Source organism: Primulina tabacum, chromosome 9 (assembly GCF_025594145.1).
Source record: "Primulina tabacum isolate GXHZ01 chromosome 9, ASM2559414v2, whole genome shotgun sequence".
NCBI classification, from domain to species: Eukaryota; Viridiplantae; Streptophyta; class Magnoliopsida; order Lamiales; family Gesneriaceae; genus Primulina; species Primulina tabacum.
In genome coordinates, this window is record NC_134558.1 from 37,693,195 (window position 1) to 37,709,189 (window position 15,995).

The 15,995-nt window shown below is 37.4% G+C and overlaps 2 protein-coding genes across 2 annotated transcripts; one reads left to right on the top strand and one right to left on the bottom strand.

The window, feature by feature from the left end:
* The first annotated feature begins 2,192 nt into the window (after positions 1 to 2,192).
* On the top strand, positions 2,193 to 5,698 carry LOC142555841 (tRNA (guanine(9)-N1)-methyltransferase). Its single transcript, XM_075666950.1, has 3 exons — positions 2,193 to 2,801; positions 4,307 to 4,666; positions 5,162 to 5,698. Exons 1-3 carry the CDS (start codon positions 2,217 to 2,219, stop codon positions 5,477 to 5,479), a joined length of 1,263 nt encoding a protein of 420 aa, XP_075523065.1. The 5' UTR covers positions 2,193 to 2,216; the 3' UTR covers positions 5,480 to 5,698.
* Positions 5,699 to 6,202: 504 nt separating this feature from the next.
* On the bottom strand, positions 6,203 to 15,520 carry LOC142504477 (nuclear transcription factor Y subunit B-6-like). Its single transcript, XM_075617335.1, has 2 exons — positions 15,395 to 15,520; positions 6,203 to 6,840 (listed from the first exon to the last, which is right to left on the bottom strand). The coding sequence occupies exons 1-2, from the start codon at positions 15,453 to 15,455 to the stop codon at positions 6,203 to 6,205; spliced, it is 699 nt and encodes a 232-aa protein (XP_075473450.1). The 5' UTR covers positions 15,456 to 15,520.
* Between the last annotated feature and the right edge of the window lie 475 nt (positions 15,521 to 15,995).

Here is a 15,995-nt window from a genome sequence, read left to right on the forward strand (position 1 = left end):
ATTTTTATAATGTTTATTTGTTATTTATATATCTTTCTTACGATAAATCTCGTTACCCCTAATCAATATAAATATATGTTGTAAACTTTAATTTAAAAACACAAATTAAGCATTGGTTTAAATTCTGAAATATTTTTGATGAAAAAGGTATACCTTATATAAATACGATATTCCCTTCGTGTGTATAATACTTTATAGCATGTACCCTAAGTTAATTGTAATTTATACTTATATCGAAACAATTTAAACATCCACAAAATAAGGATTTGCGATAATAATTTAATTACACCAGTTTACACAACATTATATGTTATATTTATCAAGATCATTTTACATGTCAATTTTTGTGAGCTGGATCTCCGACTCGAGTCAAATCTTAAAAAAATATTACGTTAAAAACATTATTTTTCAATGCAGATATGAATCAAATCGACCCATTTTACATATATAAATCATTGAGATCGTCCCACAAGTACACTATTAATTTATATTTGGGTTATAAATTTCTTAATCATCCTTTTTAGATATTTAGTAGGCAAAAATTAGCGGTCCGGTTTATCCAATTTACATGTCGCTAGGTTTGTTACGAAAAAACATGTTAGAAATTTGATGAAAATCGAAACATTGTTATCCATATAATTTATTTATCTCCTCGAGCATACTCAAAATCAAATTTGAGTGTTTTAATTTTGTGAGAAAAAGCAAACTTGATTTGATGAGCCCTCAATAATCATAAATTACCTTACAATAACAATAATGAGACACTGAGATCGAACTTGTAGTCCAGTTGGTCTAACTTATTGTCCCTTTGTCTCTAATCTAGGAGTCAAATTCTCCATTATCTTGTGGGGCCAATTTAAAAAATAGGAGTGAGACAGAAAGTATTTAAAAAATAAGGACTCTGACATTTTTTTTAAGAAACAAGGAGTTGACTCCTGATTATTATATTAACCGTAATTAAACTTTTAACTTAATTAATTAATTGTCATCTTCTTTTTCTTTTCGGTCGACACACGTATTCTCCAATTAAAATTCACAGAAAAATTGATCGATCAAAATTAAGTTAGTCGACCAAGAAGACATTTCTTGGTCGACCAAGAAGAAATTTCATCTTGGTGTTGATCGACCAAGAAGAAATTTCTTCTTGGTGGACCAACATTATGTTGGTCCACCAAGAAGAAATTTCTTCTTGGTCGACCAACAAAATTTTGGGTCGACCAAGAAGAATTCTTCTTGGTCGACCACCAAAGCTTTGGTCTTTAACCAAATCAATGGTCGACCATTGTTTGGTCGATCCAAGCTTTGGTCGATTTTGGACTTTAGATAGATCAAACATGGGTAGACTATGTAATCAAATTTAAAAATATATTTACACTTAAAATACAAGGACATTTAAGTAAATTGACTTATGGATCTTTTTTTTAAATGCTTAATGATCCACTCTCTTTTCCCTAAATTTCCCTTTATCTTGTGGCACGAGCTACATGATTCGTTGAAACGACAAAAGCTGCAAACCTCGGTCAACGGTTATAACAGCTCCCACTGACAGTGCACGCCAAGTAATCGAGACAAATATGGATTCTTAACTGGTTTACTTAAACAAGCAAATAAAAATGCAAATCTGATTTGATCTATTTCTGCCTTAAATTAATAATATTAAATAGCTATTTTGCACACACGGTGCGTGTGTGTTCAATTTTTTTTATAATTATCTCTAGATTAAAATGAAATTTGACAAATTATCGAGGGACTAAAGTGCTATTTGAATAGTTGTAATTTTAAAAAAATTTTAAAAAAATGTTTTTTGAGATTTAAAAAAATAAAAACAAAAATATAATTTTGATATAAAATAAAGGTAAAATTGAAAAATCAAAAAAATGACCAACTTTTTTTGTCTTTGTTTAAGAGATTTTTAACGGATAGTAATAGATGATAATGAATATTAAAATAAATCACTGTTTAAAAAACCTCTATTTTATTTCTAGAAAAAAATTTATGTGAGACGGTCTCACGGGTCGTATTTTGTGAGACGGATATCTTATTTGGGTCATCTATGAAAAAATATTACTTTTTATGCCAAGATAATTACTTTTTATTGTAAATATTGATAAAATTGACTCGTTTTACAAATAAAAATTCGTGAGACTGTCTCACGAATAGGTATATACCTATTCTTGTTCCTAATAGTTTTGAGTTGCGTCTTCATTAACCATTTTATGAAGATTATCCTAAACGAAGCCGTATCGCGAGGCTTGACCTACCACTTGAATGATGCAACAGTGCATATCCTGCACAAGTTAATCTCGACCATTTCCCAAATTCAGCCAGTTCCTCCTCCGTACCTCGCCGCCGACCTCTACTGCGCTAAGTCTGCCCTGACTCTCTCCACAGCTGCAAATTTGATACAAATGGAAGCAACCGCGGACTCTCCGAGAGATGACTTAAACACCCCCATGAACCCAATTTCGAAGAATGCCCAGAAGAAGCTTCTCAAGCAGCAGCGATACGAGGCGAAGAAAGCCGAAAAGAAGGCGCAGATGAAGGATCGGAAGAAGGAGGAGGCCGAGCGGAGGCGAAAGGAATGGGACGAAAAATTGGCCAGCGTTGGGGTAGAGGAGAGAGAGAAATTGATAGAGGAGAGGAAAGGGTTGAGGAAAGAGCGAATGGACCATCGTTCGGAGGAAAGAGGGAGGAAAATCGAGAGGCTTAACGTAGCGAAAGTAAGTGGGCAAAATGTCGTTATCGACCTTGAGTTCGCCCATCTCATGAGCTCTGGGGAGCTCCATAGCCTTGTGCAGCAGGTATCTTTAGTTTCTTTGTAATGTGAACCCTAATGAGCATGATTGTTTATTGGGATGCTATTGGAAATCGAGAATATTACTGCGCAGGAGATGAGAATGTACTTAAAAATATTTTGTGATGGATTAGTCTATGAATCAGTGTTCTAAATGGTTATCTAGACCTTGCTTAGGCACTAAGTGGCGATCTAGGCGGCCGCCTAGGCAGTGCCGAAACGGTAGCGGCCCTCGACCCCCTCGCTTTTCTCTAAATTGGTCTCTGTAAGCGGTTCGAGACTATCCAACCAACGAGGTGGTCGAAAGGATCAATGATTTTAAAATCTGTCAAAGCCAAAATAATTTTAAAAATTCAGTCAATTTAAAAACATTTGATATAATTAAAACAAGCTTCATTGTCTTTTGAATTTATTTTTGGTTTCAAGTGTCTTCAACCATTAGTTACCACCTGGCTCCAGCGACCGCTGCCATCAGCCACCAGCTTAATTATTTGTTAGTTCGCATTTATATATTTATTTGCACTTTGTCTATTACATCGTACGAAGCTTTTTTTATACATAAACATTATTTAATTACATATGTTACATAAAAAAATATATGATTATTTACAATTACATTGCATGATTATACATATTTACATATACAAAATTGATAAAAAAAAAATTCAACCGTCTAGGCTGCCAAGGCGTTAGGCGGCCACGGACCGCCCCACCACCGCCTCCCGCGATCTACAACATTGCTATGAACTAGATTTCGCATTAAAAGTTCAACTTAAATCATATTTGGCTTTTAATTGATCTTTCGATTATAATAGAAACCAGAAGGAACCTAATGTTGTGAGTTATCCATATGCCCAAAAAGTCACCATCTTGTTCATGTTTAAGTTTGACATTCGGAATTGGCTGCTTTGCTTCCAACATCTTTTGCGAAATTCCAAACCTCCTTCCCCTACACCGCTTGAATAAAGCTCTAAGGGTGTTGAAGTTTATACCCCAATTCGCTCCATTAGCAGTCTGTTAAAGCACATTCATTCCTATAAAGGCGCATAAAAAGAGTATCCATTCCTGACCAGATCGGTTGCAGTCTTAAACTCGTTTGTCTTTATTTGGTTTAGTCCACCTGCTTTATACGCTATCTACAATCATGAACTCTTTTTTGAAATACAATGTCAGATTCTGATTTCAGTTTGCTAGCATCATAGTTAATTTTGGGAGTGCTACGTTGTATGTTCCTACTTTGCTGTAACATATTCCCAATTCATGTAGGCTTCAGCTTCTGCTGTTCTCTTGTCATTGAGACCCTTACGGTCTCATAACATGTTAATTTTGGTTAGGTTAGATAGGAGTTGGAACAATAGTGTCCTGAGTGTATTTTGAGCTTATGCATCTGATTTTAGAGTGAGTTTACTAGAAGTTTTGAATCAATTTTTTTTCTAGGCTGTGCATGCAATTAATTTATCTTCTTTTATAGTTCCAGCTTCCAGGATTATCTAATTATTACTGATGTTGCAGATTATGTATTGTTATGCAATTAATGGAAGATGTGCCTCACCGGCCCATCTTTGGCTGACAGGATGCCAAGGAGAAATGCAAAACCAGCTTCAACGGATACCAGGATATGATAACTGGATAATCGAGAAGAAGGAAAAATCATATTTTGAAGCTTTTCTAGATAAAAGAGAGAATTTGGTTTACCTCACTGCCGATTCTGAAATTGTGTTGGATGAACTTGATCCTAGGGCCATCTACATTGTTGGTGGCTTGGTAGATCGCAACCGTTGGAAAGGCATTACCATGAAGAAAGCAAAAGAGCAAGGCATTAAAACTGCAAAACTGCCCATTGGAAATTACCTAAAGATGTCTAGTTCTCAGGTGTGATTTGTTTTTACTCGACCTCTCGCATTTGGTTTGTTTCTTTTTTTTTTTTTTAACGTAGTTTGGTTTGCTTCTGGGTATTCAATGTGGTATGGCCTGATGTAGCTGGAGATTATATTCAGCTGTTGTTCCATACTGTCAGATAAGCGCTTCAAAATTAAGACAATCCAGAGAATTTTCCTTTTCCACCTCATTGTCAGTCAGACGTTATGTAATAATGAAGTTAGAATTACGAAAGACCAGTTGTTTCCCTGGCAGCACAAATATTTCAGTAAAGTTCAAGTTCTCGTCACACAAGTAACACAGTTGTTTGAAGATATTTTTAATATATAGTCATTCTGATGGACCAATGAAGCAACTAGATTGATAGCTGCAACTTGATTTGATACATAACTGATTTTTCTCTCCTCGTTTCCTTATTTATGCTCGCTCGAAAAAACACACTTACATTTTTTCCATTAACAAATCTTTTTGTTTTGTACGAGACCACAGGTCCTTACTGTGAATCAAGTCGTAGAGATACTACTGAAATACTTGGAAATGAAGGACTGGAAAGAGTCATTTTTTCAGGTGATTCCTCAAAGGAAAAGATGTGAAGCTGTATCTGAAGAGAGCAAAGAAAGGCTCGAAAGAAAATGTAATGGTGGATACGAAGATGAGAAAAGGAGTACTGAAAGACTGGAAGAGAAAGACGATGAAAATGAAGATAATAGCAGGCTAGAAGTAACTGATGGTGCAGGGATAGATGATCAGAAGATAAAGAAGCAATGCGTTGAAAATCCAAGTGTAAATGTTTACATGGGAAGCTAACAACCCATCTCCTAAGATTCATATACGATAATTTGCTGGAAATGTGAAAATTTTGATCTAATTTGAAGGAGAGTCAAATGTTCACTCATCTCTCTCACCTGGCTGACAAAAACTGTGAATCATTCGTGAGTCAGTCGAGCAAAAGGGGCCCCCTCGAAGAAGGGCAACTCGCGAGAATGAAGTCCGTTTGATGAAATAACACTTGTCTGGGTTTGGTTATTGTGATATTAATGAGGGTCTTTTTTTATGATGAAATTGTTTGACACAAGAAATGGCTTTATACTTTAAAATGATTAGATTATCTGCCAAATTAATATTAATATACAAGACTCGAGCATGTAAGTTCATAAAATATTAGGCAATAAAGATAACTGCGATCGACTAGATCCCAGCATTGGTATCATGTTGAAACAGTATCCTAAAATCGTGTTATAAAACCTTGAGTTCCTGAAAGATCAAATGAGTCGCTCTTTCCAACATTTCAGAATTATGTTTTTATGAGATTGTAACTGTAGGCCATGGGTTTGGCAGTACCCAGCAAGCAATACTTGAAGTCATGAATGGATAGATGTTAATTTGTTTTCTCCGTCATATAAAAAAAACTAAAGGAAGATAAATTTGTATCAGAAATAGTGAGTAAATTTAACTCTAAGTCCACTGTCATAGAATAGCATGCACAGAGCAAGTTATACTTTACCCATGACCTTGTCTGTTTACTCTTAACTAAAATAAAACCAAAGCATTCAGACACCCATTCACTTTTCTCCTTCTTACAACTGCTCCTGGCTCCACACAGGCCAAAGGCATCGCAGCACCGTGCGATGGATCCACATTGCCTGGATCTTTCAAGAACCCATTCATCATCGGAGCTCCAAAGAAGCCATGGTGATGCGCCACGTGAAAACCCGCCGGGGGAAATCCCGGAAACCCAAAAGAAGCATTATCCGGTGCCCTCTTCACAATCGGCTCCCCTCTCAACGAGCCGCGTTCCCCTCCATCAAACTCGCGGTGCCGGTGCAGGTAGAGGGTCAGCGGCTCAATGTAGTCGTCGTAGCCGAGTTTGCTCATGGCCCATAGAACGTCCTCCGCCGTGATAGTCTTCCTCTGCTCGCGCTGGCACCTGTCATTGGCTTCGCTGGTGATGAAGCTGATGTACTCGGAGACACATTCTTGGATTGTTTCCTTTGCATCGTCCGAGATTTTGGCGTGCGGAGGGAGGATCTTGCGCATGATACGGATTACATTCGCGATTGGCATGAAGCGGTCTTGCTCGCGCACTGTGCATTCAGTGTCCTCAGCAGTGTTGTGGTGATTCGTTTGAGGCGACGGCTGCCCCATACTGATTTCTGGGGATTTCATAGCTAGTACGTGATTTTGCAAATGGTGGGAGAAAAGGATTCATTTGAAGCAGAAAGTTAACAAGAAAATAAAGTGTAATTAACACATGAAAGAAAATAATTAAATGGATGAAAGCAGAGAAAAGCAAAAAATTAAGATTTATCATTTAAGTATATATGACGATAAAGATTTCAGGTTTTACACACTATCATAAAATTTACACCGTTCGAATAATTAAAATTTAAATCCCTTCTTTATTTTCCACAAAATTTCATCTATCTGTCGTCATAACGTGAGGATGGAAAACGACAAGTAGATTTTGGCTGTCTCAAAATGCACGAGTAACGTGGAATTTCAAGAATCCGGTGGGGACGTATATTGCATGTAAGCCACTGGTTACTTATCTGTCTGTTTAACATAGTGTCAACCATTGGCATAATAAATCACATGTTACTTTCCCTCCGTTAGTTTCTCGCACTGATTCGGAGGATTCAAAAGATTCAACAGAAAAATGGAGAAAACGTATCATGCATGCGTGCCCTTCTACATAATTAATTCTTACAATTACAATAATTAACACTGCTGATTGGGACATTTTTCCTACAGTAATTGACGGATGATCAATGGAAACCGGAAAGAGAAGACCGTAAGAAAAATTTCAACCGAACCATCCTCAAAATCTTCTTCATAGTATCTCTCAAATTGTTATAACAAATGATAAAATATTGTTTATCATCTTCCTCGTACGTAGAACCATTTGTTACGGAAATAATCATATAAATATTTCAACATGTAAATTATTTCATATATACAAAAAGAATATCTTCTGTTGCATATCTTTTATGATATCAGAGCTCAAGTTTCACCATTATGTGTTATATTGTCCATAGTTCGGTCACCCGTTCTGTCCATAGTTGAGTCATTTGTAAACTTCACGCTCCAGATGTTCATTCTTGGGCGTGATAGGGTGTATTAGTTATCCCACATCGATTAGATAAAATACTTGGGAGTTGCATATATGGGATTAGACAATCTTCATCCCTTGAGCTAGCTTTTGTTGTTGGTTAGGTTCATGTCCCAATATTAACATGGTATTAGAGCCAAACATATTTAGTGAAATGATCAACAAAAATCACATAATAATTGAACCATCGACAAGTTGAATAGGAGAGGACCCCAGACATCAGTGTAAATCAAATTCAGAGGTTCATGACTTTCCAGACTTGAATCACCAAATGGAAGAAGTTGACTTTTGTTACATAAACAGGATTGCCACAAAGGATTTGGATTCAAGGAGGAGGTTAGCGACACCAAACCAAATTGAACTAGTTTGCTAATTATTTTAAATGAGGGATGACCAAGGCGCCATGCCAAACTGCTGGAGATGCTTTAACAACAGTGCCAGTGGATAGCGCCATGGGAGAGATTTTATTTTCAAAATCTGCAGACAACCACTCATACAGATCATGCTGATTCTTTCCATGGAGTAGTGGAGTCCCTGTACATAAATCATTGACAACAAAATATGATGGAAAAAATTCAATTGATGCGTGATTAGAATGACAGAATTTAGAGACAGAAATCACGTTTGTTTGATAGAGGGAACATAGAGAACATTTGATAAATTAAATGAGGGAGAAAGAGAGACATCACCAGTGTGAGTTATTGGCAAACTTGATCCATGACCTATGTGAATGTCATCAAGACCTTTTTATGGTTGTGTTTCCAAAGCTATTAAACATTTTGAATGGAGGCAGGCCATGTCCGGTGAAATTTCGGCCCTTCTTCGAAATGGAACATGGGAACTAGTTCCTCATAGCACCTTTCAAAATGTTGTTGGTTGTAAATGAGTTTTTCACATCAAAAGAAATCTGATGGCTCTATCTCCAAGTATAAAGCTCGCCTGGTTGCCAAGGGTTTCCATCAAAGGCCTGGCATTGACTTTCATGACACATTCAGCCCTATTGTGAAATTGACAACCATTCGTCTCATTCTCGCCCTTGCTTTATCCTATGGCTGGCCTCTTCGTCAGTTTGACGTCAACAATGCCTTTTTCCATTGCACCTTATCTGAAGAAGTGTTTATCCAGCAACCATCAGGTTTCATTGATCAATCTCAACCTGTTTTGTCTGCAAACTCTGAAAAGCAATTTACGGCCTCAAACAAGCTCCTCGTGTTATGGTTTTGTAAATTCACATAGTGACACCTCATTGTTTATTTATCATACACATGTTGTTACAATCTATTTCCTAGTCTATGTAGATTATCTAATATTCACAGGAAACAATCCCAATTGCCTGGAACATTTTCTAAAGTCTCTGGCCGCTCGATTCTCAATCAAGGATCTTGGAGACCTCCATTATTGTATTGGTATTGAATTTCTCCGAGTAAAATCTGGTCTGCTTCTTACCCAACATAAGTATATTCGGGATCTCTTGGCTAAAACAAACATGACTTGTGTTAAAGAGTGTACTACACCAATGTCATCATCTTAGATTCTGCAACTTAATGATGGTTCCAAGTTAACCGATGTTACACAATATGGCCAAACAGTAGGAGCTCTGCAGTACCTCTCTATTACAAGGTCAGATGTGTCATATGTTGTCAATAAACTAGCTCGCTTCATGCATTCCTCTACAGAGAATCATTGGTCAGCAGCTAAACATGTCTTGCGCTACCTAAAGAAAACCATGCATCATGGGCTATTTCTAAAAAGAAATCAAAAACTTGACCTCACAGCTTTCACAGACACAGACTGGGTAGTAACCATGATGACTTTAGCTCCACCTCTGCCTTCATTATTTATCTTGGAGGTACTGTCATCTCTTGGTGCTCAAAGAAGCAAAAGACTATAGCGCGCTCTTCGACTGAAGCTGAATATCGATTTGTTGCTTCATGTGCTTCCGAGGTCCTTTGGATCAAAAACCTGCTATAAGAGCCGAATGTTACTTATCCTACTGCTCCGATAATTCTCTGTGATAATGTTGATGTCACTTATCTCTATGTTAATCTAGTCTTTTACTCAAGAATAAAGCACATTGCCATTGATTATCATTTTGTCTGTGATCATATTGCTCGCGGCTCGTTCTCTTTCTCTCATATTTCCTCAAAGGGACCAACTTGCGGACGCTCTCACAAACCCCTGTCCTTTTCTTCGTTTCAAACTTTGCGCTCCAAGATTGCTATATCTAATGGGAGCTCCATCTTGCGGGAGTATGTTAGAGAAATCTCATCCGGACCATCCTCAAAATCCTCTCCTGATTATTTCTCAAATTATTACAACAAATGATAAGATAATGTTTATCATCTTCCTTACAAGTAGAACCATTTGTTACAGAAATAGTCATATAAATATTTCAACATGTAAACTATTTCATATATATAAAAAGAATATATTATGCTGCATATCTTTTAAAAACGTCCGAAAGTTCACACATGTGCATGCAAATAAAAAATATTTTGTAGAAGGGTGTTTCTTCAGTTGGTTTAATAATTTCTTGAGAGAAAATGAGATCAATAACCTAGCATATTTTTCTTTTGAATTATGTTTTTTTTTTTTAAAAAAAACAATTCCCTTGAATTATAAGAAAACTTCCATGGGAATAATAATGTTAGAAGAGATATATAAATCCATCAAACATCGTTTTTGCTGGAAGCAGATCCAATTGGAATTTCATCTATAAATTAACAAGAACGAAATTCTAAAGAAATTTGAGACAACATATACTTTTAAGTGTCTATTTTATTATTCATCAATTAGAGTTTAAATACAAGAGGAGGAAAAAATAAAAAGCTAGAATAAAGGAAACAAACTAACAACCCTTGATAATATCAAGAGTTTAAAAACTTAAATACACTATCGGTAATTCCTAAGATAAGGAAACTAGAATATGACACATATTTCTACACTCCCCCTCAAACTGAACCATAAACATTCATGAGGTTTAGCTTGCCACACAAGTTATTAAACATAGGACGGAGTAAGGCCTTAGTGAGAATGTCTGCAACTTGGAGACGTGATGGAACATAGTGCAATGCAATATCTTGATTCTCAATCTTCTCAATAATGAAATGTCTATCAAGCTCAATGTGCTTAGTGCGATCATGGTGAACTGGATTCTTGGCTATGCTCAGGGCTGCTTCATTGTCACAGTGGAGATGGATGGAGTGTTCAAATGGAATTTGTAAACTTTTGAGTAGGCGTTTTAGCCAAATTCCTTCGCAAATCCCGTGAGCTAGAGCCCTATATTCAGCTTCTGCACTACTCCGAGCAACGACTGATTGCTTCTTGCTCCTCCATGTAACCAAATTACCCCAAACAAAAGTGCAATAACCTGAGGTAGACTTCCTGTCAGTTTTCGAACCAGCCCAATCAGCATCTGTAAACACTTCTAAGCTTCGACTGGTGTTCTTTCTGAAGAATAAACCTTTGCCAGGTGAACCCTTTAGGTATCTAAGAATTTTGAAAACAGCTTCCATGTGAGATTCCTTGGGATTGCTCATAAATCGACTGACAAGGCTCACTGCAAAGCTAATGTCAGGTCTGGTGTTAGCTAGGTAAATAAGCTTTCCAACCAACCTTTGATATCTCCCCCTCTCTACTGCAGTTTCAGAGTCTCTAGCATCAATCTTTAAATTCGGCTCCATAGGTGTTTCAGATGGTTTACATCCAAGCATGCCCGTTTCTTTTAGAAGATCAAGAGTATACTTGCGTTGAGATACAGAAATACCTGTCTGGGAACGAGCTACTTCCATGCCTAGAAAATACTTTAAATTTCCTAGATCTTTCACTTCAAATTCAGTAGCTAGAATCTGCTTCGAGCACTTAATCTCCTCCTCGTTGTCTCCTGTGATTATAATATCATCGACATATACACTCAATATGGTAATCTTTCCACTGTGTGTATGCTTAGAGAACAATGTGTGATCTGCCTGACTTTGAGAATAACCATATTGTTTGAGTACTCGTGAAAATCTATTGAACCATGCACGTGGACTTTGCTTTAAACCGTACAGAGACTTCTTCAATTTACACACCTTGCCACGAGTGCGTTGATTTTCAAATCCAGGAGGGATATCCATATATACTTCTTCTGTGAGATCACCATTGAGGAATGCATTCTTCACATCAAGTTGGTGAAGTGGCCAGTCCAAATTTGCTGCTAAAGATAAAAGGACTCGTATAGTGTTGTGTTTAGCAATTGGAGCAAAAGTCTCCTGATAATCAATCCCATATGTCTGAGTGTAACCTCTTGCAACAAGTCGAGATTTTAGCCTTTCAATTGTACCATCAGCATTGTGTTTCACTGTAAATAGCCATCTGCACCCAACCGTATGCTTTCCAGGAGGCAATACAGTAATCTCCCATGTATTATTTTTCTCCAGTTCTCTAATCTCTTCATAAGTAGCCTTTTTCCAATCTGGAATGGCAAGTGCTTCGTACACTGTATTAGGTATGTTCACTTGATCCACTTGAGAAACATAAGCTCGGTATTGAGATGACAATTTCCCATAGTAAACATAGTCTTCAATCTGATATGGGGTGTGAGTACGAGCTGTTTTTCTCAATGCAATAGGCAAATCTAGTTCATTAACAGTTATAGAGTCAGTATTGGAGCTGCTACCAAGTTCAGATGTACCTGGATCATGGTCAGGGGACATTGGAGTTGTGGTTGATTCTTGGCAGCCCTAAACTCGAATATCTGGTGGAGCTTGAATTTGAGTTGTAGGAACAGATGCAGTAGGAGCATTAGAAACACCTGTGGTTATCGACACGTAAGGAACCACAGAAGGAACATCAAATTGATCTTGGTATGTGTACTCCCAATTCTGGTACTCGCTCACATTCTCCCCCTGAATAGAAGAGTTGGGGTAAAAAGGTTTGTTCTAGGAAAGTGACATCCATAGTGTGAAAGAATTTTCTGTGAGATGGTGAGTAACATTTGTAACCTTTTTGGGAAGGAGCGTACCCTAAGAAAATGCATTTAAGGGACTTTGGAGCAAGTTTACTTTGGTCATATAGATGGATAAAAGCTGAACATCCAAAGATTTTTGGTGATATATTGAGGAGTAACCTAGTGCTTGGAAATGTTTTGAGTAATATTTGACACGGGGTTGAGAAATTTAGTACCCTGGATGGCATTCTATTGATAAGGTAAGTTGCGGTGAGTACAGCCTCCCCCCAGAAGTGGTTTGGAACGTTGGACGTGAACATAATAGATCGAGCAACTTCTAAGAGATGTCTATTTTTCCGTTCTGCAATTTCATTTTGCTGGGGAGTTTTGACACAAGAACTAGTATGAACAATACCATGAGAGACGAAATAATTACCAAGAACAGAATTGAAATATTCGCTTCCATTATCAGTGTGAACAATTTGGATATTGGTATTGAATTGAGTTTGAATCATGGCATGGAATTGTATAAATATTTTGCTAGTTTCTGATTTGGCTTTCATTAAAAATACCCAACTTAACCGAGTGTGATCATCCACAAAGAGTAAGAACCATTTGGTATTAGTTACATTAGGTACTCTAGATGGACCCCAAATATCACTATGGATCATAGAAAAAGGATGAGTAGCTTTGTATGGTTTAGGGGGATAAACATTATGTGTATGCTTCGAGAGTTGGCAAATATCACAGTGCATTAACTTGGCATTCTTATTCAAAAATAATGATGGAAATAATCGTGAGAGATACACAAAATTAGGGTGACCAAGTCTACAATGAAGCATCATAATTTCTTGATCATTATTACCAGAAATTGAACTAAAACTAGATGCCAAGTTTGAAGTTGGAACTGGTGGTGGATCAGGGTGTTTGAGAAGATATAATCCTTCTTGAAGATCAGCACTGTCAATCATCTTCCCCGAGTCCAAGTCCTGAAAAACACATGAGTTTGCCGTGAATTGAGTGAGACATTTTAAATCTGTATTTAGCTTATGAACAGACAGTAAATTACAGTCCAAGTTTGGAACAAAAAATACAGATTTAAGTTGTAATGTAAGAGAGATATTCACGGTCCCAATACCCACAACGTCTGACTTAGAACCATCAGCTATACTAACTGTAATTGTCTTATCACAAGGTGAGTATGCTGAAAATAGACTCCGGTTACCAGTCATATGATCAGAGGCTCCAGAATCAACTATCCATGAGGATGAATAATTTGATCTGGTGTGAACAGCCTGAGATATGTTACCTCTTTGAGCAACATTAGCACCTCCAGTAGTTGAAGAAGACGGAGCCAGTGGAGCTTGAATTTGATGTGACTGGTTGATTAAACTCTGGAGAAGTTCTAACTGATCATTGCTAAATAGTGTGGTTGAGGCTGCATTTCCTCGGGACTCTTGCTCAATGGATCGAGATGACTTCCAGTCATGAGGCTTGCCATGAATCTTCCAGCATGTTTCTCTCGTGTGTCCTGGACGACGGCCATGCTCACAATAGGGACGTGTTTTGTGGTTCCTTTTGTCATTTGAAACCTTGGTAGCATGTATCTGATTCTGTGTTTCAACAGAGGCTGCCAAAGCAGAAGCATCTGAGACAGGTGTTGTGGAATCACACATCATAATTTTCCTTCGACTCTCTTCATGTCGAATAACAGAGAATACCTCTCTGAGTGAGGGTAATGGCTTGATGCTTATGACACGCCCACGGGCCTCATCCAGTTCTTTGTTGAGTCCAGACAAGAACTTAAAAACTCGCTTGGTTTCAACGATTTGTCTATAGAGTTTACCATCTTCAGGACAAGTCCACTTTTGAGTGTCGATGAGATCTATTTTCTGCCAATGTCTCGTGAGTAAGCTAAAATATTGAGTGACAGAAAGATCACCTTGCCTTAGCTCATAGAGGAGGCTCTCAGTCTCAAACACTTCGGAAGTGTTTTCAGAACTGGAAAAGGTTACATTGGCTGCTTCCCATATCTCGGCAGCAGTGGCATATAGCAGAAAATTCTCACCAATTTCAGGAGTCATGGAGTTGACAAGCCATGACATGACCATATTATTGTTGGCTTTCCACGCTTTGAATGTAGAATCATCTTCCTTCGGAGCTATAGCTGCACCTGTGATATAATCATCCTTGCTTTTACCACAAATGAACATTAAGACAGATTGAGACCACTGCAAGTAATTTTGCCCGTTGAGTTTGTGACTCGTGACTTTGGCAGAGAAGTGATCTGTGTTTGGTTGGGAGTTTGTGGTAGGATCAGATGAAGTCGAGGCGAAGCCATAGTTGTTTCCATATTTTGTCATTGCTCTGATGCCATAAAGAAATCTGAGACAACATATGCTTTTAAGTGTCTATTTTATTATTCATCAATCAGAGTTTAAATACAAGAGGAGGAAAAACTAAAAAGCTAGAATAAAGGAAACAAACTAACAACCCTTGATAATATCAAGAGTTTAAAAACTTAAATACACTATCGGTAATTCCTAAGATAAGAAAACTAGAATATGACACATATTTCTACAAATTCAGCCAAAGGCTAACATTTAAGCAAAACCTCAAAATTTTCTCTTTAAGATAAGAAGGAAAAAAAAAGAGAAAAAAGCAAACCCCAATTAAAGATTACCAGAGCTTGTCCTTGGAAGCTTCTGGTAGCCATGGAAACCTTCATTTCCTCCGAGTTCCATCTCTCTCTCTATATAACTATCTTTCACTCTCCCACGCACTGAGATTTTGTTTTCCTTTTTTTATGATGAAAGTGAAAGATGGAGAAAAATAAATGGGCAGAGTCCGCATTAAATTATATAGAACCAAACAACAAAATTGCACAGAGAAAAAAAATAAAAAGCGGACAGCACGTGGCAGCAGGCGTTGTGAACGAGAGAACGACATTCGCCGGCGCGCGGGAAATTGCATGCTTTAGCTTTCACAGTTTGGGCAGAGCTGTGGAGAATTCACCGGCAGCGACATACACGCAAACGCAAACGCAAACGCAAACGCACAAAGGGTTGGTTTCTTAACGAGCATGCATGCTTAATTGCTTTAATTAATCAGTTTTAGAGTTCCAATCCAATACAAATTTTCAGGTGGAAAAGAATGGTTTCTCGAATTAAGATAATTTATCGTGTCATGGGGAATATGAACAAAAATAAACTCTGGATCTTACATTTATCTCTTGGAGCTCTTTAATTTCATATTCAAGAAATTGTGTTGGAAAAACTAATTTT